The sequence below is a fragment of the Ixodes scapularis genome, unplaced genomic scaffold (genome assembly GCF_016920785.2).
Source record: "Ixodes scapularis isolate PalLabHiFi unplaced genomic scaffold, ASM1692078v2 PGA_scaffold9__187_contigs__length_104089568, whole genome shotgun sequence".
Taxonomy (NCBI): Eukaryota; Metazoa; Arthropoda; class Arachnida; order Ixodida; family Ixodidae; genus Ixodes; species Ixodes scapularis.
The window spans coordinates 66945988-66960470 of record NW_024609884.1 but is presented as its reverse complement, the minus strand read 5'-3'; the positions used below and the strand labels follow the sequence as shown (position 1 = coordinate 66960470).

The 14483-nt window shown below is 49.7% G+C and overlaps 1 protein-coding gene across 1 annotated transcript; it reads left to right on the top strand.

Annotated features, from left to right (window-relative positions):
• The first annotated feature begins 456 nt into the window (after positions 1-456).
• On the top strand, positions 457-2231 carry LOC121833799. Its single transcript, XM_042287431.1, has one exon. It carries the CDS (start codon positions 457-459, stop codon positions 2200-2202), a length of 1746 nt encoding a protein of 581 aa, XP_042143365.1. The 3' UTR covers positions 2203-2231.
• Positions 2232-14483: the final 12252 nt, after the last annotated feature.

Here is a 14483-nt window from a genome sequence, read left to right as displayed (position 1 = left end):
CAAGATAATCTGCTTATGTTATATCGCGATGTTCTGGAACGACCATCGAAATCTCAGCCTCGAACGGTCGTCGCGGTCGACATCCAAAAGGCGTTTGATTCCGTCCCGCACGCGGCGGTGATCGAGAGCGCGGGCCTAGCGGGCGTAGGCGAGCGAGCGCTCAACTTCATCCGCGGCTTTCTTCGTGATAGACGGTTTAAAGTCAAGATCGGAGACAAGACAGGTCCCGAAACTACCAACCACGTCGGCGTTCCGCAGGGGGCGGTCTTGTCGCCGACTATGTTTAATATGGTCATGGCACGACTGCCTCCGCGCCTGTCCAAGATCCCACAGCTTCGTTTCGCCTTATATGCGGACGACATTGCCCTCTGGTCAGTGGCCGGCTCCGTGGGGGAGCAAGAATATACGCTTCAGCGAGGACTCGACGAGGTCCAAAGATTTTTGGAGGAGGTAGGTATGACCGCCTCCCCAGAGAAAACGGAATTTGTCGTCGTTCTCTCCGGCCCGCAGCGAGAAGCTGAGAAGACCAGAAACCTCTACACTTTGAACCTGGCCGGGAAGCCCATCAAGCGCAGCTCGACGGTCCGTGTATTGGGTCTCTTTATCGACCAAGACGGCAAAGCTGGCACGTGGATGGCCCGCGTGAAAAAGGAAAGTCGGCAGATCCTGCACCTCATTCGCCGAGTGACCAGCAGAAGATGGGGAACCGGCGAGAAAGAAACTCGGCAGCTCGTCCAGTCTCTGTTCTCATCAAGAATCTTCTACGGTTACAACTACCATCACGTCACTACAAAACAACGGGAGGAGCTGGAAAAGTTAAACCGCGAAGCGATACGAATCGTAACGGGCCTTCCAAAGTACACCTGGACTGCGGACCTCTATGCCCACGGCGGGCTGAACAGGCTGGCCGACGTGGCCGAGCAACTCTTGTCTGCACAGAGAACTCGCCTACTGAGCACACGTGCTGGGCAGAGGATTCTCGCAGAGCTGGGAGACCTCCCACAACCGGCACCGCCGATCCCCCCGGTGCAAGAGCCGCCATGGGAACGACAAATCAATCTCACAGACGATGCCCCGCTCCCAAGTCACATGGGCCCCGATCATCCTGAGAGGAGATCCCGTTTCGCGGCAGCGCACGAGAAGCTTGTCAAAAACAGAGATGGAAAGAAACACGTCTGCATCTACACCGACGCGGCCGCAGAACAGCCGTCACCGGAAGAACCCGGAAGCCCTCTCCGAACATCAATAGCCTGGGTTGACACCACCACCCTCGAAGTGGATGCGTGCGCGCTGCCCCCGGGTGTGGGCGTGAAGGGGGCCGAACTTGAAGCCATTCTACGAGCAGCAATACACGCAAAGGAACGTCACTCCGTCGGAACAAAGGTGACTGACATCACTATCTACACGGACTCCAGGGAGGCATATTTGGAGTGCCGTAACGCAATCAAGAGTCAGAGCGAACGAGTGCGAAATATTCACGACGTCGCGAAACGCCTACTGCATGACAGGAACGTCACACTACGAGTCGACTGGGTCCCGGCACACGCGGGTATCCGGGCGAACGAATGGGCTCACAGCGAGGCACGAGCAGCACTGCGCAGATCAACCGTGTCAGACGCAACCAACAACACAAAAGAGCCCAGACACGCCCCAGCGCCGAGTGAAACTGGCCCGCCGGACGACTTACCAGACTCCGCGGAATTAGCGGCAATTGCCAAGAAGGAACGTAAAGCCATCCTCCTCCGATTGAGACAAGACGCCGCCGCCGCGAACCGTCACAACCGAGAGATACCACCGATGCCTCCAGACCTGAACCGCAGGGCACAGGTCACCATAAGGCGGGTTATCACCAACACCGCCCTCACGCCGGCACTCAGGCACAAGATGTTCGGCGATGATCCCAACAAAGGCAAGTGCCGAGCCTGCGCAGTGCCGGCGACCACCTCGCACCTGGTCTGGGAGTGCCCGACCTATGCCAGAGCCCGGGAACGCATTCTGTCGGAGTTACCGGCAGAACACCGACCCACCAGCTACATCGACTGGATTCTACCCCAGGACACGTCGCTCGGGACTGTTCAACTCCTGTGGAAGCACCTCTGCCTCTTCGTCCACGCAGACGGAGGGCCTGGAGCCCTGCTTCTACACGGCCCGCCAAGGAAAGAAATCCCCCGTGTCTCTCCCCCGCCGCTGCTGATGCCGTAGGACAAGAGCAGCCTCGAAAAGGCCCAATAAAGACGTTTACAAACAAACAAACAAAAACCTCGATAAGGACGCTACGAGAACCGCTGGGAAATTATCGGGTAAGGATTCGGAATAATAGGGGAGTTTCTCCGTGACACTTGTTGCATGTCGCCTGCGTTGTGACGGATGTCGCGTTGATTTTGTCACACTCTCGAAAGTAGCCTTCATCCCTGGCGCGCAGCCGGTGCATCAAAGCACTGACCTGTCTCTCGGTGTTTCGGTAGCGCCAACTCGGCCGGACCCAAAACCTGCGCCTCCTTCCCTTCAGAGCGCGGCGACGTCGCAAGATTAACGAGCAGGCTAGGATGTTCACATTCACGCTGATCACCAGGTCATCGTCGGCACCTGCCATGTAGGCAGCGAATGCGATTTCGATGCAGATATATGCGAAAGATGAGAGCCGAAACGGAAGAAGCTAACGAAGAGCAGACGACGTAAGCGCGGGAAATCCGGCGGAGGCGCGCGCGCAGTCTCGAGACCGCGAGAGCCAGCCGCAAAACGTAGGCCAATGTAAATGCGATAACTTCGCGAAAAAAAAAATATAACATTTTTACCTAATATTTGTTATATTATTTCAGTGATGTTTGTTGGTGTGTTTAGCAAATTTTTAGGCAAATCGGGGGCCATGAAGATATCGCCGGTGTACCCCTTTAGCATCAATAAATAAGTGTAAATGCATGTCTCTTGTTTTTCATCTTAGCCCCAACCGAAATTCACTCTTCACGGTATAGCCCATGCTTATGCTAATGAGTATAAGTATCTAGGGGTCCACATTACTACCGGCCTCTCTTGGCATACTCATATAGATTCAGCCAACCGCAGTTTAGGATATTTGCGCAGCACTTTTAAGTCCGCCTCTTCTGTCCTTAAACGTCTTCTTTATGTTGGCCTCGTCCGACCTCCGATTTGAAGTCGTCACCAATTTACTTTAGCAGACCTAATTGAATCTGTCCAAAACCTAATTTCATCCTAATTACTCCCATCTTTCCAGTGTGTCTGCCATGAAAGCTCAACATTCACAATCTTTCTACTCGTAAGATTTTCCGACTGCCTTCTGCGCAAAATTTATTACCGCCCAACCTTACATCAGTTCCTCCTTCACCCGCCTCGCTGTGTTTCTAAAAGTTTTCATCATTCCTGCAAAATAGCCCGGCCCAAATGCAGGCCAACGGCTTACCTCTATTCCCCCATTTGCGACGCCACTGTGGGCTGGAATTATCTCCTGGACAATATTGTCACCTTCAGCGACGGCACGTTGTTTAGGAGAGTTATAACTGATCACTTCACTAGCACCCACTTCCCTTGGCCCGGGGGATATTTGAAATAAATAAATAAAAGAAATAAATACATCGGCTTGCACCAAGGAAGAAGAGGGGCTTCGGGAATGTTCACCCCGCGGAAAAGTGCTGAGAGGCTGCATTCCCCATGCTTCTGCTGCATTCACCAAGCGTCTACATTTTAAGAACGCAAGGGGATGACTACATTATCAAGGTGGAATATCTCATTTGTATAAGAAATTTCTTGGTCTCATATGGGCATATCATCAAATACGATCATAGAAAAACATTTAAGAACCTTATAAGAGTCTATATGATGTAAGAAACACAAAAGGAGTTTTTTATAACTTATATAACCTTATGTTGTTCTTGTACGGTTCTTATGTATTCCTATGTGATCTTTTTTGATCATATTCGCTTATTGAACCAAGATACTTCTTATACAAATAAGATTTTTCGCTAGGCCTCTTGCCCTATCGAGCACCAAATTTAATTTCTTACAAAAAAAAATATTACACACTCGCGTCGACATAAACACGACTATCTTTTTTTTGTTACCAATTAGATTGTGTCTAAAACAAACTTTTGTTTTTAGTAGAAATAGCACTGGTTTATTTTAATTTCAAACATTGTATGTTCATAGAAATGCATAAATTTACCTTCCCGCAGTCTGATGTACTATCGGGGGAAAATGAAATGCGAACAGAGGAGCGCGTGGCTCGCAGTACAGGCTGCGCCGCCTGGGAGTGAGACTGGGGGGCGAGGGTGTGTGGCCTACTCCGATGTGTTCACGCCCTTCGCTCGGCGCTCCCCAAGCTTCGGCAGTGCACCTCTTAGTGCGCTCAAGCTATCACCGCTATCTTTGCTCGCTCGGCGCGTGCGGTGCGAGGAAACTCGCCGCTAGTATAGCAGCTAAAGCGCGCTCTGGGTTCACCCCCCCCCCCCCAAAAAAAAAAAAAAAACCCGCAAACCCCCCCGCAAAAAAAAAAAAAAATAATAATAATAAATAAAGAAGCGCGCGCTTTAGCTGCTACAGGGATTATAGTCCAACGTCGACGAACGCAACGCGCGCCGCGCCGAGAAGCGCCCATCCAAACCAACGCGTTTTTGTGTGCGCGACAGTCGTGCGCTTCACGGAAACTGCGTATTTCTTGACGTTTTTGCTGTTTCCGGTGCGCTTTCTGAGTGACAAGCGTGCGCGTTGGTTAGGACGGTGCGCTTTGAAGAGACGCGGAGCCGGAACTGGTGCCCTCCGACGATTGGCCGGGAGAGGATGATGGGAGAGGAGCACCCTACTACGTCACAGCGCGTTTTCGTGCGCGTTCAGAAAAAGGTGAAATCATCCAACTTCCTTATGCGCGCCCGGAAGGCGCAAGGAATCAGTGCGACGCACGAAATACGCAATTTCCAGGAAGCACACGACCTACGCGCGCACAAAAACGCGTTGGTTTGGACCGCGCACAGTCCAACGTAGGCTAACGCTGGTCAAGCGCGCCCCGACTAGGGTGACCACCCGTCCCGCGCCTCGCGGGACTGTCCCGCATTGAGGGCTCGTGTCCCGCGTCCCGCGAGAAATTTCTAAACCTTCAAAATGTCCCGTATTTCACACTGTCGTAAAATTCACTCTGCAACTCATGGCACTGCCGAGCAACGGGACACGGGGAAGCGCGGAGGTCACTGGTAACCGTGTGAATCGCAATGGTACGCCATTTTCTATCCAAGCCTTGCGGGAAGCGACCGTCGTTCTTGCAGGAGACCCGACGCGCATGCTCCGTTGTCTCTCCCCTTAGTCGCAAAATATTGTAAGAGAAAATTGGTCGTTTATTGTCATTATTTTCACATCGCTGTATCAACGCGAAAGTTTCGCCGTGGATTTTTTTTAAGACAGCCACACAAGGCAAAAAGAAAAAGAACATAATGTTAAAAATTTGTGTAGGACCATGTTGATAAAAGGAAGCGTTGACAGAAAACAATAAGCCGAAAAAGATTTACTGTTTCTTAATTCAATTTGATCCATTAGGTGCTGCTGCAGTTGATTTTTGAACTTTCAACTTCGACACATTTAATAACATATTTGGCATAAAAATATACCACTGGGAGTGCAAACTATTTTATCTTAACTGCTGCAATGCAATTTGTTGGTGTATAAACAGCACAGGATAATAAATGTGTTAACAGAAACAGAGCCTCGGTTCGTGGTGTGCGTGTTCATAAATTTTCACTACCCCCTCGATCCCTTAACCCCCCCCCCTTGCCCCGCGTGTCCCTAGCAGGAAGGTGGTCCCCCTAGCCCCGATGAACTGCCCTACTTTGCGCATGCGTGTCTCCGTGGCAGCCGCGTCGTCTCTACGGGTTGTCTATGGGCGGTAGCTTGCGCCACCTAGCCTAGAGGCAATCGGTCAGTGTGGTTTGTCCTCGTGTTGTCATGTCACGCTTCAAAACAACCATTCGGGGTAGCGGTGAGCAGTTCAAAAACAAGCAAGTGATGGTGATAACGAGTGCAAACCAGCATTTATTTTCTCCTAAATGTCACACAAATGTCAACAAAAAAAAATGAAAAAAAAAATCTCGATGTCCTTTCTGTGGAACCTAGCTGCTTCGCAGGTTCGCCGGAATCGTGCTAAGCGACTCCGGCGATTTCGCCGGAATGCTTCGATGGAATCGATAAACTCAATATTCCACAGAGATCTCATTCAGACAGATAGCCGGTGTGTTATCATCATAGTATACTTTTAAGCTGACTTCAGAAACGGACACCGAAGAGAGCGGTCCATGCCTAAATTACGCAATGTACGCGTTCGAAATTGTAACGCATTTACTTTACAAAGCCTATACACGAACTCATCTCTGTTACGTCACGGCGCGGTGGTGGCGCGTCGGGCGCACTTCCTGTCTAGGGCTGTGGGCGGAAGCCGGCATGGGGCACGTGCATTCCTGTGTTACTTTGGAAGAACCAAGACAAAAACCTGCCTTCTCGTCAAAACGCCGCGACTGTGGCTGTACCAAAAGAGTCGGGAGCGGTTTGAAGGTCAGTTTTCATGCGTTTTGCGCCCATGCAATCGTGGTCCGACGGCGTTTTGACACCGTCGGACCACGATTGCTTGGGCAGGAAGCACTTTCTATTGAATTCACGGATACTAGTGGTCGTCAGATTTACTTTTGTTCCAACATGAACGCCAGAAAACCGCCAGTTGCACGGACCACCTGCGGACTACGTTCAGTGCGTCATTACGTTCAAACGGCCGCCGCATCGTTCGAGCTGTCGTCTGCTCTCTCAAACGTTTCTGCTTGTCGTCTGCTCGTTCAAACGACAGCGGACCGTAGACCAAACGTTGACCCGGTAATTGCGATAAGAAGCGCAGACCTCAAAAGACGTTCAAGTTTGAAGGTTGCGTCGGGCGAGTAGGCTCGGTGTAAACAGTAGATATACGGGAATGTTTATAATTGTTACCAGTGGCCATCACCGACTTGTTATGCCTGATTCACTCGGTCCGATTCTGCCTGCGATTTTCAGTACCGACGTCGACATCTCAGCTACGGTTCAGGCTTTTGCAGCCCGAGCGACGTCATGACTGAAAATAGCGAGCAGAACCTCACCCTCTGAATCGGGCTTGGCGTCCATTCTGCGGCGTCCACGCGGAATGAATCGCCGCATGTTACATTATTCACGCTGAGTTTTGCGGTGTAACGAGCCTCGCGAATTTCGCTGATACCGCTCAAGTAGTCAGACATTGCCAGGAAGACGTAGAATCAACCAGTCCAACGCGAAAAAGATCGCGGGGACTCGCACCGACGCCGACAACATCCCATTCCAATGGTTGGCGAGCTTCTTGCCCACACCCCCATCGAGCATGCGCGGCGTCGGTGGCGTCCGCTGGCGGCGCTCCGGTTTGCTTGTAAACATGAGTTGGTGTATACAAACAATACAGGATTCAGTCCAATTGTCCTCGCGTACCGCTACTATCGTTTACAAGCTATTTCTGGCCGGCTAAATAGTTCAGAGGTTCAACTGTGTCCGCCGTTCCCGTACATTCGACGACGCTTTTTCGATCGGGAACGACTGCCAGCGAGTGCGACAAGCATATGATTATAAATAGCACACACATTAGGTCATCCTAAATTCTAATTAACCCTACCTTTGGCGCGTCATCGAGCTTCCAGCTTTTGCCGGCACCCCAACACCCCGCGGCCCACCACCACCGGCTCGTTATACAGGGTGATTCAAGGAGACGCTAGGCTCTTTAAATCGACCGCAAAATTCGGTTTCTTAATCTATCACGCTACGACTTTGTGCAGCGTTGCCCACAGATGGTGCTTTTTTTTTTTTTTTTTTTTTTTTTTTTTGTAAAATTTGCAAAGAGCGAACTTACCTGAGGAAAAATTAAAGAAAGAAAAAGGCTCGCCCCTCTGTTATGACTTGGAGTAACTGAATAGGCTCTATCATGACCATGGGCAGACAGCGCCGCCTCGCGACGAGCGACGGAGTTAGCGCAATTACACTCTTCTGCTGGGGAGCGAGACGAATGGGACGGCCGGAAAAGTCTTCGCGCGCGCGCTTCGGGATCTCGGAGGCCATGGTGTAATCATGGCCTCCGAGATCCCGAAGCCCGCGCGCGAAGGCTTTTCCGGCCGTCCCATTCGAGTCGCTCCCCAGCAGAAGAGTGTAATTGCGCTAACTCCGTCGCTCGCCGCGAGGCGGCGCTGTCTGCCCAGTCATAATAGAGTTCCTGGTAGCAGAGTTGCGCATTCAGCCTCGGCGCGTGGCCGTAGCGCCGGCTTTCCCGCACGAGCTGGATGCTTTGCTCCTCACGTGACTAAATTTGGCGAATAGCGGCGCCGCGCGCGCCGCCGCGCATGGAAAACAGGAGAGGAGGAAAAGGAGGCGGAAAGCAGGGAAACATACGCCGGGGCAAGAGAAACGTCGGCGGAGCGACCGTAAAGGCGGCTTTCTTGCACGCCACAGGATGCTTTGCTCCTCACGTGATGGATCTCGGCGAATAGCGGCGTGGCGGCGCGGGGAAAACAAATGCGCAACTCTGGCTCCCGTAGGGAGCCTATACAGGAACTCTAAGTCATAACAGAGGGCGAGCCGTCAGCGTCGCAGGTAGAGATCTGCGCAGGTACGGGCCAGAACGCGGGCCACGGGCCGGCCCGGACCTCGGGCCGAGCTCGGGCTTCAGGTCAACATTCATGAAGGGCCCGGGCCAAAACGGGCCTTGCATTCACGTCTACAAGGGGGTGCCAAAGGAAACCAAACCGGCCATTGCTTTTTTTTTTTTTTTTTTAATTATGTTTGGGGGTTGGAAGGAGGAACCACAGTGGGGGATAAACAGATACAGATGTGTGGGTATATGTTTTTGTATGGTTCGGTGTGTGCAGCGAATGGTCTTCCACAGGACTAGCGGCGCGGCGTTCCTTTTCGTCCCCGGCGGCGCCGCCGCCCTCATACAATCGCTTCTCACCACAAACACGCACATACACGCGCCTATACAATGCGTACTTTCGCCGGCGTAAACCATCTGTAGCCACGAGTGCTTGCATTCCCAATGGGGGTGAAGAGGTTCCCCGGAGGGGTACTTTTCCTGAACAATTTCTCGCAGACACCGCAAAAAACAACATTGCTTTTTTTTTTTTTTTTTTTTCGGTTGTGCGCAGCGAAAGTGGCTAATTTAGAACTTTGCCCGTCTTTTGTACAAACCCGTCGCGATGTGTCCCTTCTTTTCCAACTGCGACACGTGGTTTTGTTTACTTCTGCTTGTCACTTTTGTTTTTCCGTCCTTTCCGCGCGTGTTTGGTCGCAGAACAGGAAGATCGGGTGATTTTCCTTAACAAGCTGCCTAGGCTTGCAGATTGGTCAAACTAATAATACCAGCAAAAGAAAATCTGACAGTATTTACTATTGGGTATAGTAATCAACTTATGTGTAGCAGTTGCAAGCGAGCTGCCATGCCGCGCAATTTGTGAGCTATTCATACTGGGCTAAAATAAAGCGTAGCTGGGCCGTGAAAATTAGCTTCGGGTCGGGCTGCGCCGGCTGTCGGAAATGGATAGCGGATAAACCAGAGTTCTTTTTCTTGAGATCCCATTGGTTGCTTGCATATCAATTAAGTTACACCACAAAGTGCATTCCGGGATACAGTGGTCTGTGCTACTGTGCCAGAAACTAGACATTTACATGATAACGCCCCACCTTTTCAATGAGTACCAACAATCATCACGAAGTTTATAAAAACAAATGGCGAAATCATTGCGAGGTGGTTGTACTTCACCACCAAAGGTTTTTCCCCAAAGCCGGGGTCACGCTGCTTGTACATCATACAAAAGACAGTCCGCAAACAGATTCAAACTCGAGTCACTACGAGATCTGAGCTTCGAATGCCGCAACGCAACGAGTTCAATTAGACACTTGGCACGCAGCATTTGAACCACGGATATCATGGTGACTGATATCTGCAGCCTGTCTTTTGTGTAATGTATAAGCAGTGTGACCCCTGCTTAAAGGTACTTCTAGTAGAAGCAAACACCGCGATACGACCCGCAAAAATTGCGTAATAAATATTAAAAATATTAAAAGAAGTACAACACGGGTTTCACTATATAATATCAAACCTCGTGAGGCTCAAAAAGCTACGCCAAACAACGTGCGAACGTTAAAAAAAAAAAAAAAAAAAATATATATATATATATATATATATATATATATATATATATATATATATATATATATATATATATATATATATATATATATATATATATATACAACACGGGCACTTCACGTCATCGTACGTGGTCTCCGAGGGCGATATAAACGAATATGTGCAGATGAATGAACCGTACTTAATCCAATGAATTAAAGAATCCAAGTTTTCAGGAACCCGCCGAAAGCCAAAAAATGGCGGATCCAGGATTTGAACTCTGGGCCTCCCAATGTCCGGTCGGGTAATCCAAGTTTTCAGGAACCCGCCGAAAGCCAAAAAATGGCGGATCCAGGATTTGAACTCTGGGCCTCCCAATGTCCGGTCGGGTGACACCCGACCGGACATTGGGAGGCCCAGAGTTCAAATCCTGGATCCGCCATTTTTTGGCTTTCGGCGGGTTCCTGAAAACTTGGATTCTTTAATTCATTGGATTAAGTACGGTTCATTCATCTGCACATATTCGTTTATATCGCCCTCGGAGACCACGTACGATGACGTGAAGTGCCCGTGTTGTATATTCAATAACGTGGCTCTTGATTCTCGCAGATGATGATGATACCGTGTCTCTAAAAGCTCATAAACAAAGGATACTACATGTACACGGGGCGAGACAAACAGTGGGAGGATTTCTGGAGCACAAACGAGCACGTACCACGTGACACTAAGCGTCGTACCGCGTTCCACGCGGCGGCGTGTTTCCAGAACACCTCCGATTGGACACATTTCGTTTCTTGTGCATTAATAAGACAGGTAGGAAACGCCAGAAAGCTAAGGTGGAGTGGTGTAGTGGTTAGCACACCCGACCGGACATTGGGAGGCCCAGAGTTCAAATCCTGGCTCCGCCACCATTCTATTTAGGTGGAGTGGTGTAGTGGTTAGCACACCCGACCGGACATTGGGAGGCCCAGAGTTCAAATCCTGGCTCCGCCACCATTCTATTTAGGTGGAGTGGTGTAGTGGTTAGCACACCCGACCGGACATTGGGAGGCCCAGAGTTCAAATCCTGGATCCGCCATTTTTTGGCTTTCGGCGGGTTCCTGAAAACTTGGATTCTTTAATTCATTGGATTAAGTACGGTTCATTCATCTGCACATATTCGTTTATATATATATATATATATATATTGCAGTATGAATATTTTTATTTAGGGAAATACTAATATATTTTTATATACGGAGTTTTTTGTTTTGTTTTTTGTTTTATACGAGCTACAGACTACAATCAAATATATCAAAAGGCACGCTTGAAGCGCTAGCCGCAACAGGTCCAGATGAATATCTCAAATTAAATAATTAAATAAGCATCACAAAGTTTTTATCTACGTCCCCAGAGCAGCTGTTCACCGTTCTACCACAATACACAAAAATTTGTAAGTATAAGTCGCAGTAACTCGACGTAACACGCCGTTTTTCTTGAACTCTTCAGCCTCGCGCCATGCTGTCGATGACTGGGTTGGGAGCGCCTCCCCGCGGAGAGACGGCGCCTCCTTCTCTTTTTTCGATTACGCCCTCTCTGCACGAATGGGACGACCGGAGAAGCGTTCGCGCGCTTCGGAATCTCGTTCGGAATCTCGGAGGCTATGGTGTAAATGAGCTAACTCCATCGCCAGACGCATGGGGGCGATGTCTGCCCAGTCTCTAAGTCATAACAGAGGGACTTGCCGTCAGTGCCGCAGGTAGAAATCTGCACTGGTACGGGCCAGACCGCGGGCCGGCCTCGGGCTTCACGGCTACATTCATGAAGGGCCCGGGTCCGCTACGGGTCTTGCATCCAAGTCTAAAGGGGGAGGGGGGGCAAAGCGGTCCAAGCCGGCCATTCCTTCTTTTTTTTTTTTTTAGCGGAATGTTCTTCGGAAGCGTGTTTGGGGGTTGGGAGAGGAACCACAGTGGGGGATAAACAGATGCTGAAGCATGTGTGTGTGCGTGAATGTTTTTGTACGGTTCGGTGTATGCAGCGAATGCTCTTCGAGAGGACTAGCGGCGCGGCGTTCCTTTTTGTTCCCGGCCATCCCATCGCTTCTCACCTCCAGGCTCCCACACGTACACACACACGCCTACACAATGCGCACCATCGCCGGCGTAAACCAGTTGTACGTACGAGTGGTTCCCCTGAGGGGTACTTTTCCTGAACAATTTGTCGCACACCACCGCAAAGAACAGCGACTATTTTTTTAACGGTTGTGCGCAGCGAATGTGGCCTATTTAGAACTTTGTCCGTCTTTTGTTCAAACCCGTCGCGATGTTTCCCTTCCTTCTCAACTGTGACACGTGGTTTTGTTTACTGCTGCTTGTCATTTTTGTTTTCCCGTCCTTTCCGCGCGGGTTTGGTCGCAGAAAAGGAAGATCGGGATAATTTTCCTTAACAAGCTGCCTAGGTCTGCAGAGTAATCCAACTAATAATAGCAGCAAAAAAAAAAAGTTTGCAGTATTTATTATCGGTTGCCGTAATCAACTTATGTGTAGCAGTGGCAAGCGAGCTGACATGCCGCGAAATTTGTGAGCTATTCGTACTGGGCTAAAATAAAGCGCAGCTGGCCCGCGAAAATTTGCTTCGGGCCGTGCCGGACCCGTTGTCGGAAATGGATAGCGGGCCGCGGGCAAGTCCGGGTCCAATAGACAACGGGCCGGGCTGGGCCATGCTTCCGAATTTCGGCCCGTGCAGACCTCTAGTCGCAGGCATCGCGGGTGGGTGGTGCCAGTCGTGTCGTCGTGCTTCATATTGCGTTCACCCGGGCTCCCCGAACTCTTTTGTTTCCGGCAACTTCTGGACATGGATTGAAAGGGGAGGTATGTTCTAAAACTATAAACACACGCGCTAGCGATATATGTTTCTTTGTTGACGGAGTGCAGTCGCGATACGTAGAAGAAGGAGATCAGCCGATGTGGGTAGAGGGGGGGGGGGGGGGGGGGTTGTGAGGAAAAAAGAAAAGGTTGTTTTGTTGTTTTGTTGAGACTGCCGTACCGCTTTTCCTTCATCCTCCTAAACAACTTTCTACAAAGCTAATTGACGCGTTGTGGCAGGGATAGCGGCTATGGTATCTTCGTGCTGTCACTTGACATCATGACGTCAGTCACGTGACTTCACTTCATAATGCCTTGTGACGTCGCAATATCACGTGACATAATGGTGTCACATGACGTTATGATGTCACGTGACTACGCGAGTAGTCGCGTCACATCATCTATCTGCGTAATTTGAGAGTTACGAATTGTGTCACTCTCGGAGCAGACATTGGCGATGGTTCCTTTGTAATTGCACCGTGAATGAACGCGGTACCATGCAGTAATTATTTTAAAAAAAGCGAAGTGAACGTGAGTGGTTGTTGTTTTGTGAGCAGAAAATATGGAGATGCAGACCATTGACTCTCGTCGAGTGCCAAAACCGTAGACGCATGCTTCGTTGCGTGGCTCGCGGCGTCTGAAGGGGCAGAGTACCGAATTTATTTCGTAGACAAACTTTATGTTAGCCTTTGAGAGTCGAACAGCTGTAAAATTGATTTTTTCGGTTACTCGGTGGCTAAATGTTAGGAATGTGCTTGCAGACACGACATAATTTTGAATAGCGCTATTACCATTTCAGGCACATTGAAGCGCTGTGTGTTCATGTGCAAAGTTGACTCCGGCTTAAGGTTATTTCTAGTAGAAACAAACACCGCAATACGACCGGCAAAAATTGCGTAATATTAAAAATATTAAAAGAAGGACAACACGGACTTCACTATACAGTATCAAACCTCGTGCTCAGACTCAAAAAGCTACGCCAAACAACGTGCAAAAATTTAAATAAAAAAAATTGCAGCGTGATTATTTTTATTTACGGAAATCAGAATTTTTTATGAACGGAGCTAATTTTTTTCTGGAGCTACAGATTGCAGTCAAATATATCAAAAGGCGCACTTGTAGCGCTAGCAGCAACATGTCCAGATGAATATCTCAAATTAAATAATTCAGTATGCATCACAACTTGTCTATCTACGTCTCCAGAGCAGCTGTTCACCGTTCTACCACAATATACAAAAATGTGCAAGTAGAAGTTGCAGTAAATCGACGTAATAAGACTTTTTCTTGAACTCTTCTGCCTCGCGCCATGCTGTTGATGACTGGGGTGGGAGCGACTCCCCGCGGAGAAACGCCGCCTCCTCCTCTTTTTCCGATTAAGCCCTTCGAGGGACCTCGGAGGCCATGATCATGCCATGATTATGCTCGTACCGCTGGGCAGCGAGTTGGAGGGGATCATGGGCGTCAGCAGGGGGGTGTAAAAGGGG

Bases quoted from the DNA above. Each gene is read 5' to 3' on its own strand.
- LOC121833799 (XM_042287431.1), top strand. From the start codon at position 457: ATGACCGCCTCCCCAGAGAAAACGGAATTTGTCGTCGTTCTCTCCGGC.